Raw genomic sequence first — 15,298 nt, 5'->3', positions numbered from 1 at the left:
AGAGGTATAACAAGCAGGAAGAGGGAGATTATGATCCCACTATATAGAATGCTGGTGAGACCACATTTGGAATACTGTGTTCAGTTCTGGAGACCTCACCTACAAAAAGATATTGACAAAATTGAACGGGTCCAAAGACGGGCTACAAGAATGGTGGAAGGTCTTAAGCATAAAACGTATCAGGAAAGACTTAGTGAACTCAATCTGTATAGTCTGGAGGACAGAAGGAAAAGGGGGGACATGATCGAAACATTTAAATATATTAAAGGATTAAATAAGGTCCAGGAGGGAAGAGTTTTTAATAGGAAAGTGAACACAAGAACAAGGGGACACAATCTGAAGTTAGTTGGGGGAAAGATCAAAAGCAACATGAGAAAATATTATTTTACTGAAAGAGTAGTAGATCCTTGGAACAAACTTCCAGCAGATGTGGTAGATAAATCCACAGTAACTGAATTTAAACATGCCTGGGATAAACATATATCCATCCTAAGATAAAATACAGAAAATAGTATAAGGGCAGACTAGATGGACCATGAGGTCTTTTTCTGCCGTCAGACTTCTATGTTTCTATGTTTCTATCTTTAATTTTTAAAATCTGAGAAAAAAGCTCCTAGGTCAGATCAAATACTGCACTTTTTAATTCAGGCACATATTCCTACAGTAACTATCAAGAAAGCCCAGAAGCAGGGTAGGAGAAGCTCTATTAGGACCCTGAAATTGTTCTTTTCAGATACACTGCCTTTGATCCTGGAGGAACACCACAGAACCAACTTTTTGCAGCAGTTAAGTCTCTCTTTGTCCTAGAGGAGTGTTTATGTGGTTGTTCAATCAATATCCATTTGACATGCAAGCAATCAATATCAATTTCTCTCCATCAACTGACAAAAGACCTTAAAGGGCAGAGATAATGTTAGAAGTCACTGTTGGGATAGAATTTTTAAAATTTGGCCCTTTTCACCTTTTTTAAGGCTATAGTGGCTCAGCACATCCATTTTTGTTTGTTTTTGAAATAAATTTGAAAATCACCGGGTTATTTTGTCAGCTTGAAACAAATTGAAATGGTACATTTTCCTATACAAAAAGACACACGTGACACAGCTTCCCTCTAAATATCTATGGCCAGTAATGGTTTGCAACCAAGCTAGCCTTCTAGTTACCTAATGCCCAGTGATGGGCAGCCAGTCACCGGCGCCCACGGTGTGCTCTGTGTGCATGCGTGCACGCTTGGGTGCACGCTTGCACACACACACTCACGTGTGCAACAATCGAAATCTCACAAGTGTCCTTGTGTGAGATTTGGGAGATTTTCACCCAAATCTCGCTCGCACAAGGACACTCGTGTACATGAGATTTGGGTGATTTTCTGTTTCTTTGCTTCTGCGCATGAACAGAGCAAAAAGACTGCAAAAATCGCTGGTATCTCACTGGTTGCACGCATGCACGGATCCAGACCTACTGGGTCTGCTCACCTGGGCGCATAAGACCTACTGGAGCTGTGCACCTGGGCGCACTGGGTGCTGCCCACCACTGCTAATTTCCTTTAAAACTGTCCTAGGAGCTGAACAATCATCTGGAAACCAACAATGGATAAGCATGAAGGCCCACTCCCAGAAAGACCTTCGCAGATCAGCTTTACCAGTTGCCTCGCACGCTTTTCTCCTTGGGGGAGACCTGAGGAGGACTTCCAGTTACGTCAATCATAGAAGGGAGCGGACCCAGTGGTGCTCTTGTTTCTCTTTTTCGTTTTTAAAACATCACAATATTTTAACACAGATCTGCACCCATTTTCTTAAATTATTTCTACTTAGTAATATACAATTCAAACCGAGTTATTTTGTCCTTTAAGCTCTGTTGTCAGCCTGTCCATCTCGGTACACCTCTAAATTTTGTCCAAAAGTACATTTTCCAGTGGGATTAAATTATTCTTCCAGTACTGAGCATATGCTATTCATGCTGCCGTTATGATGTGTATTGTAAGTATTGTATATTTTGGGGGTACTTTTTCTTCATTATTTCCAGCAAGAAGAATTCAGGGGTAAATTCCATTACTGTTTCCATGATTTCTTGCAACCATTTATGAACTTTTTTCCAGTAACTCTTCAGGGCACGTCCACCACATATGAGGTGCACTTATTTCTCAATCACAGCAACTTTAATAAGAGTGGACTTCATTAGAAAGAGTCAGACTATTATAAGGTTTGGACAAACTGGTGTAAATGGAAGGGAAAAATAAAGAGAAAAACAGTGTGACATTGTGGAAAAAACCCAAAAATCTGGGCAATGGAAATATATATCTTGTGAATTGTAAAATATGAATTGTAAAATATAAAATTTGGATGTGAATTTGTGGAAAAAAATGTTATGATCAGAGAGAGTGTGTGTGTGGGGGGGAAAGCATTTTGAAATTCCGATATTTCCCTAACATTTCTCTGTAAATTGCGATCTAGTTAAGGCACGGTTGTAGATGTCATACAAAATGGCTAAGCCCTGGAGAAATATTGGTAACTGAGGAAGCAAGTTGTTGCCAGTTATGGTCATTTTTGCTTGACTCTGCCAGGCAGCGCGATCCGTTGTTTTTTTATATGATTTCTCTCTGACTTTTAAACATTTTAATATAGTTTGCTCCCCCACCCCCCATTTATTCAGTTTTTTCACGAATTCCCCAATAATTCCCTGATATATGTTCACCTATACTTTTATATCTTTTCTTCTATTCTTTTCTTTATTTATATTATTACATATCTATTCTCTTCAATGTGTATTATGTATTGGACAAAATAAATAAATACAAATAAATACAAATAAAAATAAAAGATAAATAAATATTTCCCGAACCACCGATTTCCCTGATAATTCCGATTTCCTTTTTCCAGATTTGCTGGACACCCTGTATGATATTTAAAGATTAAAAATAAATAAAATAAATAAAAGAGTGGACTTCAATTCCCAGAATTCCTTGCTGGCTGGGGAAATTCTGGGAGACGAAGTCCATAAAGCCTTAAAGCTACCGAGGTCAAAAAACACGGCTTTAGGGGGATGAAAAGCGGCGCGGGAGGGCCCTCCTCGTTGCTTTTGCTCTCTACCCCGCCTTTATGTATCTCCTTCGCTTCGCAATGCTAATCGTAAAACACCAATGCTGTGCCAGGCGGATCTTTCCTCTCTCTGCACCCGAAAGAAGAACCTATAATTTGGGGCCAGATTGCGGCATGTTTCCTTCCGGCTGCAGCGTAATGGGGCGGGGCCGCAAACCCGAAAGCTCCTTTTTCCACTTTATTCCCACCACCACCCCGCAAAAAAATAAAAAATAAATCCAGCCTAAAGCAGGCCGTCGCAGCTCCTTCCACCCTGAAACCGGATAGGCTCCGAATTAACTGCACGGGAAGCCTCTGAGGGGCGGGGGAGAAAACCGAGAGGGCGGCGCGATTGAAATTACTCTTTTTACGTCGTGAGGCGACCGCCGAGGCTCGGCCCCCTCGCCGGGCCCGCCTTCTTTCGGCGCCGGCCCCGCTCGGGGAGGAGCCCTCGGTGGCCATGGGCGAGCCTCCGGGTCCGGAGGCACAAGGCAGCCCGACGGATGGGCGGCTACCCGCCCGTAGCAGCAAAAGGGGCCGACGGTTCGGGCTCGTCAGCGTCCTCACAACGACGGGCAAGCCGGAGGGATTCCCCGGGAGCTGCTCCCCCGCCCCGGCCGCCGCTGTCGGGATGCCGAGCCGCCGCGGCGTCGGCGTGTAGTACAGGCAGCGCTTTGCAAGGAAGCGCTTGGAGGAGTTCAAGACAAGGGTGCAAGCGGCTTTTTTTCTTCACGAGGGAAATCGGGCCGAGCGACCCCCGCCCGCCCCTTTTTTCTCTCTTCAGTCCGGGACGCAGGTGCCGCCTCACCCGGAGGTCAGACGGCGCGGCGCCCGCCCCGGGCTTTGCAAAAGGAGCGCCTCTCCGCCGGCGATGCCGGTTTTTTCATTTCTCTTGAAAAGGCAGCCGCGAGAAACGTCGGCTTGGTGTGAATGGGCGGGATTGATGCCCTTTTAATTTAGGGCTTGGCCAGCTCCCATCTTCCAAAGTGACCGGTGGGCTTCTCACCCATCCAACACTACACTACACCCTTCCCCCTTGATAAGGCTTAAGCCCGACGGTTCGAAGATGTACACGTTTGTGGTGCGGGATGAGAACAGCAGCGTCTACGCCGAAGTCTCTCAAATCCTCCTCGCCACTGGACAATGGAAGAGGCTCAAGAGAGATAATCCCAGATTCAACCTCATGCTGGGCGAGAGGAACAGGCTGCCTTTTGGGAGGCTGGGTGAGCAAAGCTGCACGCGCCGTACCTGGGCTACACCTGGGTTGGGTTGGGTTGGGCTGGGTTGGGCATGAGGCAACCTTTCCACAGAATGGATGAAGGGGGTTCCTGGCTTTTTCCAAGCCCCGGCATCTGATCCGCCTCCAAAGACTTAACACTTCAGATTTATATACCGCTTCATAGGGCTTTGCAGCCCCCTTCTGAGCGGTTTACAGAACCAGCCCCCCCACGGATCTTGCATGCCGCGGCCGAAGTTTGGAAGTGCCGGCGAGAGGGGTGCGGTAGGCAGGGAACGCCTCTGCCAAACCGGGGTCTCTGCAGATGTTTAGCAGTGGGGTGTTGCCTGCTGCAACGTTAGGAGTGACTGGATCCTTAGCAAGCCAATGAGACTGGCTTGGATGCCGGGTTTGTGAAAGGGTGGATGTGTGCATCTGTTGGAGTTAGGAAATATTGCAGGGAAAATGCAGGTACTGAGATGGTGTTGGGTGTTGGGGGGGTGTTAGCATTTTCTTGTTTAAACCAGGGCAGGATCATCAGTTAAGTTAGCATTGTTATATATATGCATATACATTTACAGCTCTTTCTAAGAGGTTTGCAGAGTCAGCATATATTTCCCCCAACAATCTGGGACCTCATTTTACCCATCTTGGAAGAATGACATACCAGTTTGAATACAGCATCAATGGTTCCCTTGGGTACCATTTGTTGAGGGTCAAGAGAAAGGAAAGGTTTTGCCTTCTCTTTCTGCTCAAGATGATATACTGTATATGTATATCAACAATATATTTGCTCCCCTGGAAAATAGATATCTAAAATCCAAATTAAAAATTACAGTAATATAGTTTTTACGGTTTTTGGTAACATAAGGACAAAAGAAGAGCCATGCTGAATCGGGCCAAAGCCCATCGAGTCCAGCATTCTGTATCACACAGTGGACCACCATGGGGATCTTGAGCAGAAAGAGAAGGGAAAACCCTCCCTTTTCTGACCCCCAGCAAATGGTACCCAAGGGAATCCTGCCTTCTTCAACCAACATAGAGGCAGCACTTGGACATCCCTTTCAATAACCATTGATGCTGTATTCAAACTGGTATGTCATCCTTCTAAGGTGGGTAAGATGAGGACCCAGATTGTTGGGGGCAATATATGCTGACTCTGTAAACCGCTTGGAAAGGGTTGTAAAGCACCGTGAAGCGGTATATTAAATCTAAATGCTACGTCAGTTATTTTTTTCCAATGTGAATGCAACTTTGCTGACTCCTTTTGGCATTTGAAAAAAAATCCAGTTTTTTCCCCTTTTGCAATAATATTTTAGTTGCTCACCACTAGCAAACTATTGAACATGATTGTGTTAGATGTCAGGCGTCATGTTCTCTGCCCTTTTCTTCAAGTTAGTTTGAATGAGGTATATTTAAATAGCCTACAGACTGGATTTTTTTGAGGAATGAATTTTAAAGACTGGGTATTTTCCTTGAAATGATTCATAATAAAGGCAGAGGGAAAAATCTCTAAGCATTACTAATTTCCATAACCCATTGAGAATATTACAGTATGCATAGGCACAGTGTTTTTAGTCCTCATTCACTTGGGAGCAAGCACCAGGGAAACCTCAAATGGGATTTAATTTTGAGTAGATGCATATACTAATGTGCTACATGTATCTGTTAGATTGTGACTAGGGACAGGATTATGAATACAGTGTTCCCTCAATTTCCGCGGGGGATGCGTTCTGAGACCGCCCGCGAAAGTCGAATTTCCGCGAAGTAGAGATGCGGAAGTAAATACAACATTTTTGGCTATGGACAGTATCACAAGCCTTCCCTTAACACTTTAAACCCCTAAATTACTATTTCCCATTCCCTTAACAACTATTTACTCACCATTATTACTGGTACTCGCCATTGAATAAGACACTTAGTGATCCTGATATTTATAAACATAATTATATATTAACAATAATTATTTTTTTTGTTATTTATTTGCAAAAATTATTAGTTTGGCAATGACATATGGTGGGAAAAACTGTTGTATAGGGAAAAAACCGTGAAGGTTTTTTTAATTAATATTTTTTTAAAAACCGTGGTATAGGCTATTCGCGAAGTTTGAACCCGCGAAAATCGAGGGAACACTGTATAATGGATTTTTACAATGATTTTTATTAAAGTGAATTGTGGAATGTTTTTCTACCCAGGGGTAATCTTTGAGAAATACAATGGTACCTCTACTTAAGAACTTTATTCGTTCCGTGACCATGTCCTTAAGTAGAAACATTCTTAAATAGAAACAATTTTTCCCAAAAGCAAATAATGTGTGCAAACCCATTAGGAAAGAAATAAAAGCTCGGAATTTGGGTGGGAGGAGGAGGAGGGTCGCTGCCGAACAAAGAAGGCGAGGTGAGGAGAATCAAAAAAATCCAAAACTTTAAGGCTTAAAAAAAAAGAGGGACTCTGAGGCGGCAAGGAGGAGCACGCGCCTCCCATACACCTAGCGCAAGGCTGCCTTCCATACACTGCCTCCCATACACTGGCTGCTGCTACCTGCTGCCTCTTCCTTCCCATGCTGAAGGGCTCCCCTCTCCTCTCGCTCACTCGCTCACCTTGTAGCCAGTGCCTTTCCTTCGCTGTAGTGACTCCTCAGCTGCCCAGAGCGAAGGGAGCGTTTCTTTTCTCTGGGCGCTGGCAGAGGTTTATTCCCTCTCCAAGCGCCCAGAGAAAGGAAAATGCTTCGTTCACTTTAAACTACCAAAGCCTCCTTAAGCATCACCAAAGGCTCCTTTGGCAGCCCAGATGTCTGGGATTAAAGGGGGAATGGCAGGAAACTGGTCAGGTCTTCATGCCACTCTCAAATTTCCTGGGAATTTTTTCCCAGCTCGGGTTCTTAAGTAGAAAATGGTTCTTAAGTAGAGGCAAAAAAATATTGAACACCTGGTTCTTACCTAGAAAAGTTCTTAAGTAGAGGCGTTCTTAAGTAGAGATACTACTGTACTAACAATTTATCAATTTTTTAAAAAGCAATTAATGTTTATAAATAAGCAACAGGTTTCTTTAACTTGATATCTTTCAGTCTGGCTCCCTGAATTCTCAGTCAGCATGGCATAAAACTTTGAACTGAATTATTCGAAGTTATTGGTTCAGTTACTTGTATGCTGAACCACTTTTCAGAGGAAGAAATTTGTAGAATCCATTTCCTTCTACAGAAAAGTGGATGAGCAATTCAGTTCAAAGTTTTATGCCATACTGATTGAGAGTTCTTGCTATAATTTAAAAGAAGAGGCTTGTTTTCAAGTGGGCTGTTTTAAAATTCAGTTCATGGACTCTGCATTAGTCTTTCTAAAGCAAAGAAGAAGAATGGCTTCCTTTGATATAGTGGCTTCTTATATTATTGTGATATTAGAGAGTCACAACAATCATTCCATTTATTATTATAGGCATGCAGGTTTCGCTGGCATCAGAAGGAGGCAGAGTCATCCAGGCCTCTGGATGGCCTTGGTTGGACTCACAAGCTGAGTAGTATTGAGCACCTCTAGAGAATTCTATGATAGTTAAAGAGTAAACTGAAGTCACGAAACCCATCCTCCATTCCCCAAGACAGTGGCAAATTACTATTATACTCCTGCCAAGAAGATGACTTCATTATTCCACACAAGCACAAGAAATTGAATTCAACTTGACAAAATGCTTTTACATTTATATGTATGGTTAATCTGGAGGTCCCATTGGGTTTCATCCAAGAATAAGGGCAATTGCTAAGAAAGGGCTGGGCTCTCCACTGACTTTTTTAGAGGTTGGACAGTTATCTTTTAAGAGCTGCTTTCATTTGGACTCTTGCATGGAGTAGCAGATTAGACCTGAGGTCCAGAGGTGGGTTTCAGCAGGTTCTGACCAGTTCTGGAGAACCGGTAGCAGAAATTTTGAGTAGTTTTGAGTAGTTGAGTAGTTTGGAGAACCAGACAAATTCTTGACAAATTTATATTTTCTTTTATGTACACTGAGAGCATATGTACCAAGACAAATTCTTTGTGTGTCCAATCACACTTGGCCAATAAAGAATTCTATCCTATCCTATTCCATTCCATTCTGTTTGGAGAGTCTTCAGAGAGGGGCGGCATACAAATCTAATAAACTAAACTATTCTATTCTATTCTAAATACCACCTCTATTCTCTGCCTCCTGAGTCCCAGCTAATGGGAGGAAATTGGAATTTTGCAGTAACTTTCCCAGCTGTGGGTTACTCCCAGTTCAGTCGCATCTAAAAAACGAGAGCAACGGTGGCGGGAAGCTCCACTCCCTGCGCTGGATGTTTCTATGTATGCGCAGAAATGTTGCAAGCATGTGCAAGCGAACCAGTAGTGCTGGGATTTACAACCCACTACTGATCCTTCCCCTACCATGCCCACAAAGCCCTGCCCTGCCCACCAAGCCATGCCCGCAGAACCGATAGTGAAGAAATTTGAATCCCACCACCGCTGAGCTTCTAATTGTCTTTTTTTAATTCTACAATTGTATGACTTGCTAAATGTGGAAAATGACCTGGAATGACTGAAACAGGAGGACCAAGTCCTATAATTATGTTTAGCTAAGGATATTTATTACCACTGAAGGTAATAGCATAGCTATCTTCAATTAAACACTAGACAAATCTGTCCTTTAGATTCTCCAGATTTCTTGAAGTTTGTATCCTCCTACAATTCCATTATTGCTCATTGATATAGCCTCAAAACATTTATCTATCTATCTATCTATCTATCTATCTATCTATCTATCTATCTATCTATCTATCTATCTATCTATCTATCTATCTATTAGATTTGTATGCCACCCCTCTCCGCAGACTCGGGCCGGCTCACAACAGTGATAAAACAATATATGATAGCAAATCTAATATTAAAGTCTAAAATAACTATTTTACATTAAAAATCTGAAAAACCCATTATATAAAAAGCATACACACAAACATACCATACATAAAACTACATAGGCAAGGGGAGATGTCTCAGTTCCCCCATGCCTGACGGCAGAGGTGGGTTTTAAGAAGTTTACGAAAGGCAAGGAGGGTGGGGGCAGTCCTAATCTCTGGGGGGAGCTGGTTCCAGAGGGTCGGAGCCGCCACAGAGAAGGCTCTTCCCCTGGGTCCCACCAACCAACATTGTTTAGTCGACGGGGCCCTGAGAAGGCCAACTCTGTGAGACCTAACCGGCCGCTGGGATTCATACGGCAGAAGGTGGTCTCACAGATATTCTGGTCCGGCGCCATGAAGGGCTTTATAGGTCATAACCAACACTTTGAATTGTGACCGGAAACTGATCGGCAACCAATGCAGACTGCGGAGTGTTGGTGAAACATGGGCATACCTAGGGAAGCCCATGATTGCTCTCGCAGCTGCATTCTGCACGATCTGAAGTTTCCGAACACACTTCAAAGGTACCCCCATGTAGAGAGCATTACAGTAGTTGAACCTCGAGGTGATGAGGGCATGTGTGACTGTGAGTCCCAGTCCAGATAGGGCCGCAACTGGTGCACCAGGCGAACCTGGGCAAACATAAGAGCACAAGTTTGAGCAAATATGCTCCAGACCACAGTTTCCCAGCCAGTGATCCGTGAAACACTGGTGGTCCATGAGAAAATTTTGGTGGTTCGTGGAGAACATTTGTCCCCTGGCCTGATATGGCTGAGAGCAATTAATCCAGCTGGCGTGTGGGAACACAAGGCTGCACCGCCGAACATCACCCGCCACATGCCAGCCCCCAATCTTAAGGCCGAGTGCAAGCCTCACCTTGAGTATAATAGTGTGAGCCACATGAGTTGGAACAGGAAGGTAAGACCAAGAACTTGGGGAGACAAGGGTTTCCATGCGCCACCGGCTGGTGCAAATATACTGAGGCCGAATGCTGATGCAGCACAAATGCAAGTAGCCCTTCGCTCCCACAGCTTCCAGCCATCACAACCCCCACTTCAGCCCACTCGCGCCCACCTGGCCACGACAGCACCATTATTTCATTCCAGCTAGTGAAGGCTGCGCTCCTTTTTGCGCATTTCACCACTTGCAAAGTTGCACATTGCATGTGCCACCCCGTATGGCAGAGTTTTCCAGCCCCACCACGGGCCAATCCCATATTCCAGAGCTGTGGTAGTCACAGGAATGGCCCTTTGGTCATCCTGTAGCAGCTCCTCCACCCTGCTGCAGGAAAAGGAAGGAAAGGAGAGGGGAGGGGAGGGAAGGGAGAAGAGGAAAAGAAAGAAGGAATGGAATGGAATAGAATGGGTTTTTTAATTGGCCAAATGTGATTGGACACACAAGGAATTTCTCTTGGTGCATGTGCTCTCAATGTACATTAAAAAAAATACCTTCATCAAGAATAATAAGGTACAACACTTAATGATAGTCCGGGTACAAATAAGCAATCAATATAAATTGTAAGGATATGTAAGCAACAAAGTTACAGTCATGTAGTCATTAGTGGGAAGAGAAGGGTGATGGGAACAATGAGAAGATTAATAGTAGTGCAGACTTAGTAAATAGTTCAGCAGTGTTGAGGGAATTATTTGTTTATCAGAGTGATGGCATTTGGGGAAAAACTGTTCTTGTGTCTAGTTGTTCTGGTGTGCGGTGCTCTATTGCTTCGTTTTGAGGGTCGGAGCTGAAGCAGTTTGTGTCCAGGATGTGAGGGGTCTGTAAATATTTTCACAGCTCTCTTTTTGTGCAGTATACAAGTCCTCAATGGAAGGCAGGTTGGTAGCAATTGTTTTTTCTTCAGAAAAGGAAATGGAAGAAGGAAAGGAAGAAGAGGAAAAGAAAGAAAAGATGAAAAGAAAGGGGGGAATGAAGGAGAGGAGAGGGAAAGGACAACAGCCACAGTTCTGGAATATGGGACTGACTTTCCCAACAATACAAGCAAGCCACAGTCAAATAAGCTTCAATTATTTTGTAATGATTACACTAACTTTATTAATTTTGTTACAATTAACCTTTAAATATTTTGTTATGATTAAATAAACATTTATTATTTTGTTATAATTAAATAAGCATTGATAATTTTGTTATAGATTCATTTCATATTAATAAAATGGAAGTTCTCTTATCATTATTTTATAAAGGTACTGTATTTATAAAGGTACTGTATTTATCTTTTAAAAAAAATCATATTAGTGGTCTGCAGGAACTTAAAATTATGAATTAGGGTCCATGGGTTTTAAAATTATGACCTTGGTGGTCCCTGAGGTCCAAAAGGTTGGGGACCCCGCTCCAGAGGGTCAGCTCTGAGCCACTGGATGAATGTTTTAAAACAAAATATTTAACAAAATATTTAACTAAAAGTAAAATGTGTAAAAGTGCTTTGTACGCTCAAAGCGTAACTAAAACTAATTTATTTTAGCCTGTAATAATAAGAAGTGGGGGAGCTCATATTTTTGAGGTTGTGAAAAAAAATTGAGGAGAAAGCAAAGCCTCCTAGAAAATGCAAAATACTGTAAGAACCAGTATAAAAGTAATGAATCACACCCAAAATTCTGCTTTAAAGCAATACAAAGAATTGTACCTCAAGGACTAAATTGTACCTCAAAGACTAAATGTACCTCAAGAACTAACAAATCTCTAACAAAGGCTTTTTACTCAGCATTCCTGAAAAATGGTTCATTACATTGGAGTTAGAAAGATGTACTATAATTGATTTACCTGCAATTTATAGATTTCTATTCAGTATAGACATACCTCTTGCTTACTAAATACTATTCTTGCAGAGGGCATTTGACCAAAAATAGCTCTCCTTTGAATTTTCTAGTAAAACAGAAAATTCAGAATAAATGTGTGGCCAGCTGTGATTTTTATACTGAACTGGATCCTGCTTAAACAAACCAAACGAGAGCTTATGAGCCATTTATTAAAAGAGCGGGCAGAATCATTAAACTGCCTTGGGGTATTGTACTCATATGAAATTTCTGCATTGCCCTGCTCCATTGACTACACCGCCTTCCATAAAAGTAGCTACTGTGTGATTTATACCTGCTGCAAATCTTAGACATGATTTCGAAAAGAATAGACCAATGGTACACGGAGCCATATCTGCTGGCACGCAAGCTGTAGCTTTAATGTGCATATGTGTGCCAGCCAGTTGATTTTCAGGTTGCCCAGAGGCTCTGGGAGCCTCCAGAGAGTCTCAGGGGGGATGGGGAAGGCATTTTTGCCCTCCCCAGGCTCCAGAGAAGCCTCTGGAGCCTGGGGAGGACAAAAAACGGGCCTACTGGGCCCACCAGAAGTTGAGAAATGGGCTGTTTCAGGCCTCCAGAGTGCCTCCAGAAGGGGTGGGGGTGGCCATCCCCAGGTATTGAATTATGGGTGTGGGCACTCACAAATGCATGATAGCACAGGCACACATGCGTTTTAGGCACCCAAGGAAATAAAGGTTCGCAATCACTGGAATAGACGTTATTTTTGCTCCTATTTTTGAAGTTGGAATGACATAAACTGATAATTGGACTCTGCCACCCTAAAAGCCAGCCTCCCTGTCTCCCTTGGCCAGTATATTGCCTGGAAGAACAAGGAATTAAGAGTCCAATACATCTGGAGGACATCAGTTTGGAATCAGCCACTAAGTGATGCTGGCAGTTGCTTAATTTAAAATAGGATGAGTGCTCCAGAAAATGCCAGGGTGTATAATGTCATAAACATTTTGACTGTATAACAGATTATGTGCTTTTTTGTGCTGGAGGCCATTACTCAGTGTATGAGCAAGCAAAGTAAGATGCCCCAGCAAAAAGTTTAATGTAAAGAAAAATATGCTTATTTAAAAGAATATTCATTATGTATGAGTAAATTTAGCTGCAGTTACCAAGTCGTAAATCACCTTTTCAGCAGAAGGCAAAATCCTGTGGAACATTTATGCTACCAAACATTCATGATGGTGTAAATGTTACTGTGGTTCAGCGGTGAAATCGACTTACCTCCCCTACTGGTTCAGAAGTGTGTGATTTGTACATGCACGCTTACGTTGCTCACATGCACGCCACCATCACGTGCACTCTGCACCCTCTGTGCATGCACAAAAGTTTTTGCGCATGTGCAGAGGTTTAAAAAAAGAAAATGGTGGTGTCTGGGCAGGTGGACGAAGCCTTGCATCGCCGCCGCTGCCACAAGTTTTCCAAATTACCTACAGCCATTGTTACCGGTATGTCCGAACTGGGCCGAACCGGTAGCATTTCACCCCTGGTGTGGTTCCTTGGTCAGATACCTGATGTCTTTCAGCCTTATGGCTAAAACTGGAACCACTACAATTTCTGTGCCAAGAAGAGCATCTGTGTTACTGTGGCAATAAATTTTGTTTTCTTTTTTCTTCTGATAGGTATCGATATGCTGTTAAGGATACCAAGGCTGGAAATGGATGGATTTTAGGAATCCATTGGTTTTTCTTTTAAATACAACAATCCTGTTAGCAAGGAATTAGTTAGGCTGAGCTATCCAGTGTCTGGTTACATTTTGTTTCTTGCCCAAATTCTGGCTCTACCTTAAAAACAAAACTTGGGGATAATAGGCTCAGAATCCCTCACTAGCAAAAGAATTAGCAGGTTCCCTGATATTAAAGAAACTATTATAGTGGAAGTGACTTCTAATTCAGGTTGCTTTTGCTACTTTTGACCTAGGTTTCTCTTGATCTTGCTTAAGGAGTAACAAAGGAATATCATAGGCATGGTGATTTTATTATTAAGACTTTTATATAATATGTGTAATGTTCCAGGTTTGAAGCATAAATGCATGAATATGGCACCGTTTTGCAACTCCTTAAACAAAACATGCCTTTTTCTGGGATCACATTACAGCTCTGGAGGGCTAAAGACAGACAGCTGGTCATCCTGGCAAATAGATGCTTTGAGGAGTTACCAACTCCCGTGAAAGGAATGCCGTGCACTATCCAGCCATAATATTGATACTTTATAACCACCTAAAACAGCGGTTCTTAACCTAGGAGTCAGGACCCTTTTGGGGGTCGAACGACTATTTCACAGGGATCAATTAAGACCATGGAAAAAGATAAATTTCCCATGAAAATTGGGTTAGGAACTAAAGCTTCTATTCTAGCGCCATATTTTTACAATCCGACCAACCAGGTGTTTACAGTGGGGGTGTCCCTCTGACCTTCCTGCCAATCAGCTTAAAGCTCTGTTGGGAGAATTGGCAGTAGACTTATGGTTGGGGTCACCACAACATGTGGAACTGTATTAAGAAGTCCGCAGCATTAGAAAGGTTGAGAACCACTGAGTCCTAACCCAATATGCTGCTCTTCGTATTTCAGAGTCGCAGTTCCCAGAATTTCTAGCCAGCATAACAAGTGCTTAGGCCACAAGCTTTTTTTGTAAGGCTAGGCTGGTTCCAAATGTTCCAACCTATCTGGAGATTGTCAGGTTGGAAAAGCTTGCCCATGTTGGTTTTGACAAACCAAGAAAAAATAAACTTTTTTCTATCCTGTATAAAACTTTTTTTTTAATAAACTGAAAAAGGCATTGAAAAGTACTGAAATTATTAAAAGCAAAACTTGAGCAGCTTGCCAAAAGAATTGAGATCAAAGCAATTAGGACTGAGGATTGAGTTACATGAGTCAGCAGTGAGAGAGGTCTGTTTAAAAGGCTAATGGATTGCATTAGCAGAAGCTTTTTGTCCATCAGCATCATAAGCAGGGAGAAAGTGACAAAATTATATTATGAGATCATGATACAAACCTCGTGACTTACATATACAGTACTTGTCTCCAGTTTTGAGAGACAGGTATAAAAAGGATAAAGATTGTATCCTGACATTTTTGCATTGCTGTCATCTTTTTTTATATAATTGTGGTTACCTGCGGATGTCTCTGTTCGTGTCCATCTTGGTACTGGATGGTATTGGATTGACTAGTCTTTGAATAAAGACTCAGATGATGATGCAATTTGTCCAGGTTTGGAAACTTTGGGGCATGACAAAGAGTTTCAAACAAGTGTTGCATGGTATCCTCATATAATGGAGATGACAGATATTAAT

General features: G+C 42.5%; 1 protein-coding gene across 1 annotated transcript in view; it reads left to right on the top strand.

Annotated features, from left to right (window-relative positions):
* The first annotated feature begins 3,548 nt into the window (after positions 1-3,548).
* Positions 3,549-15,298, top strand: part of TTL (tubulin tyrosine ligase) — a 31,408-nt gene continuing 19,658 nt past the window's right edge. The window contains exon 1 of the mRNA XM_070734617.1: positions 3,549-4,297. Coding sequence (XP_070590718.1) covers positions 4,141-4,297 — 157 coding nt within the window. The 5' untranslated portion in view covers positions 3,549-4,140. The remainder of the gene's footprint in view (positions 4,298-15,298) is intronic.

This window comes from Erythrolamprus reginae, chromosome 1, assembly GCF_031021105.1.
Source record: "Erythrolamprus reginae isolate rEryReg1 chromosome 1, rEryReg1.hap1, whole genome shotgun sequence".
NCBI lineage: Eukaryota > Metazoa > Chordata > Lepidosauria > Squamata > Dipsadidae > Erythrolamprus > Erythrolamprus reginae.
This window is presented reverse-complemented; position numbering and strand designations above follow the sequence as displayed.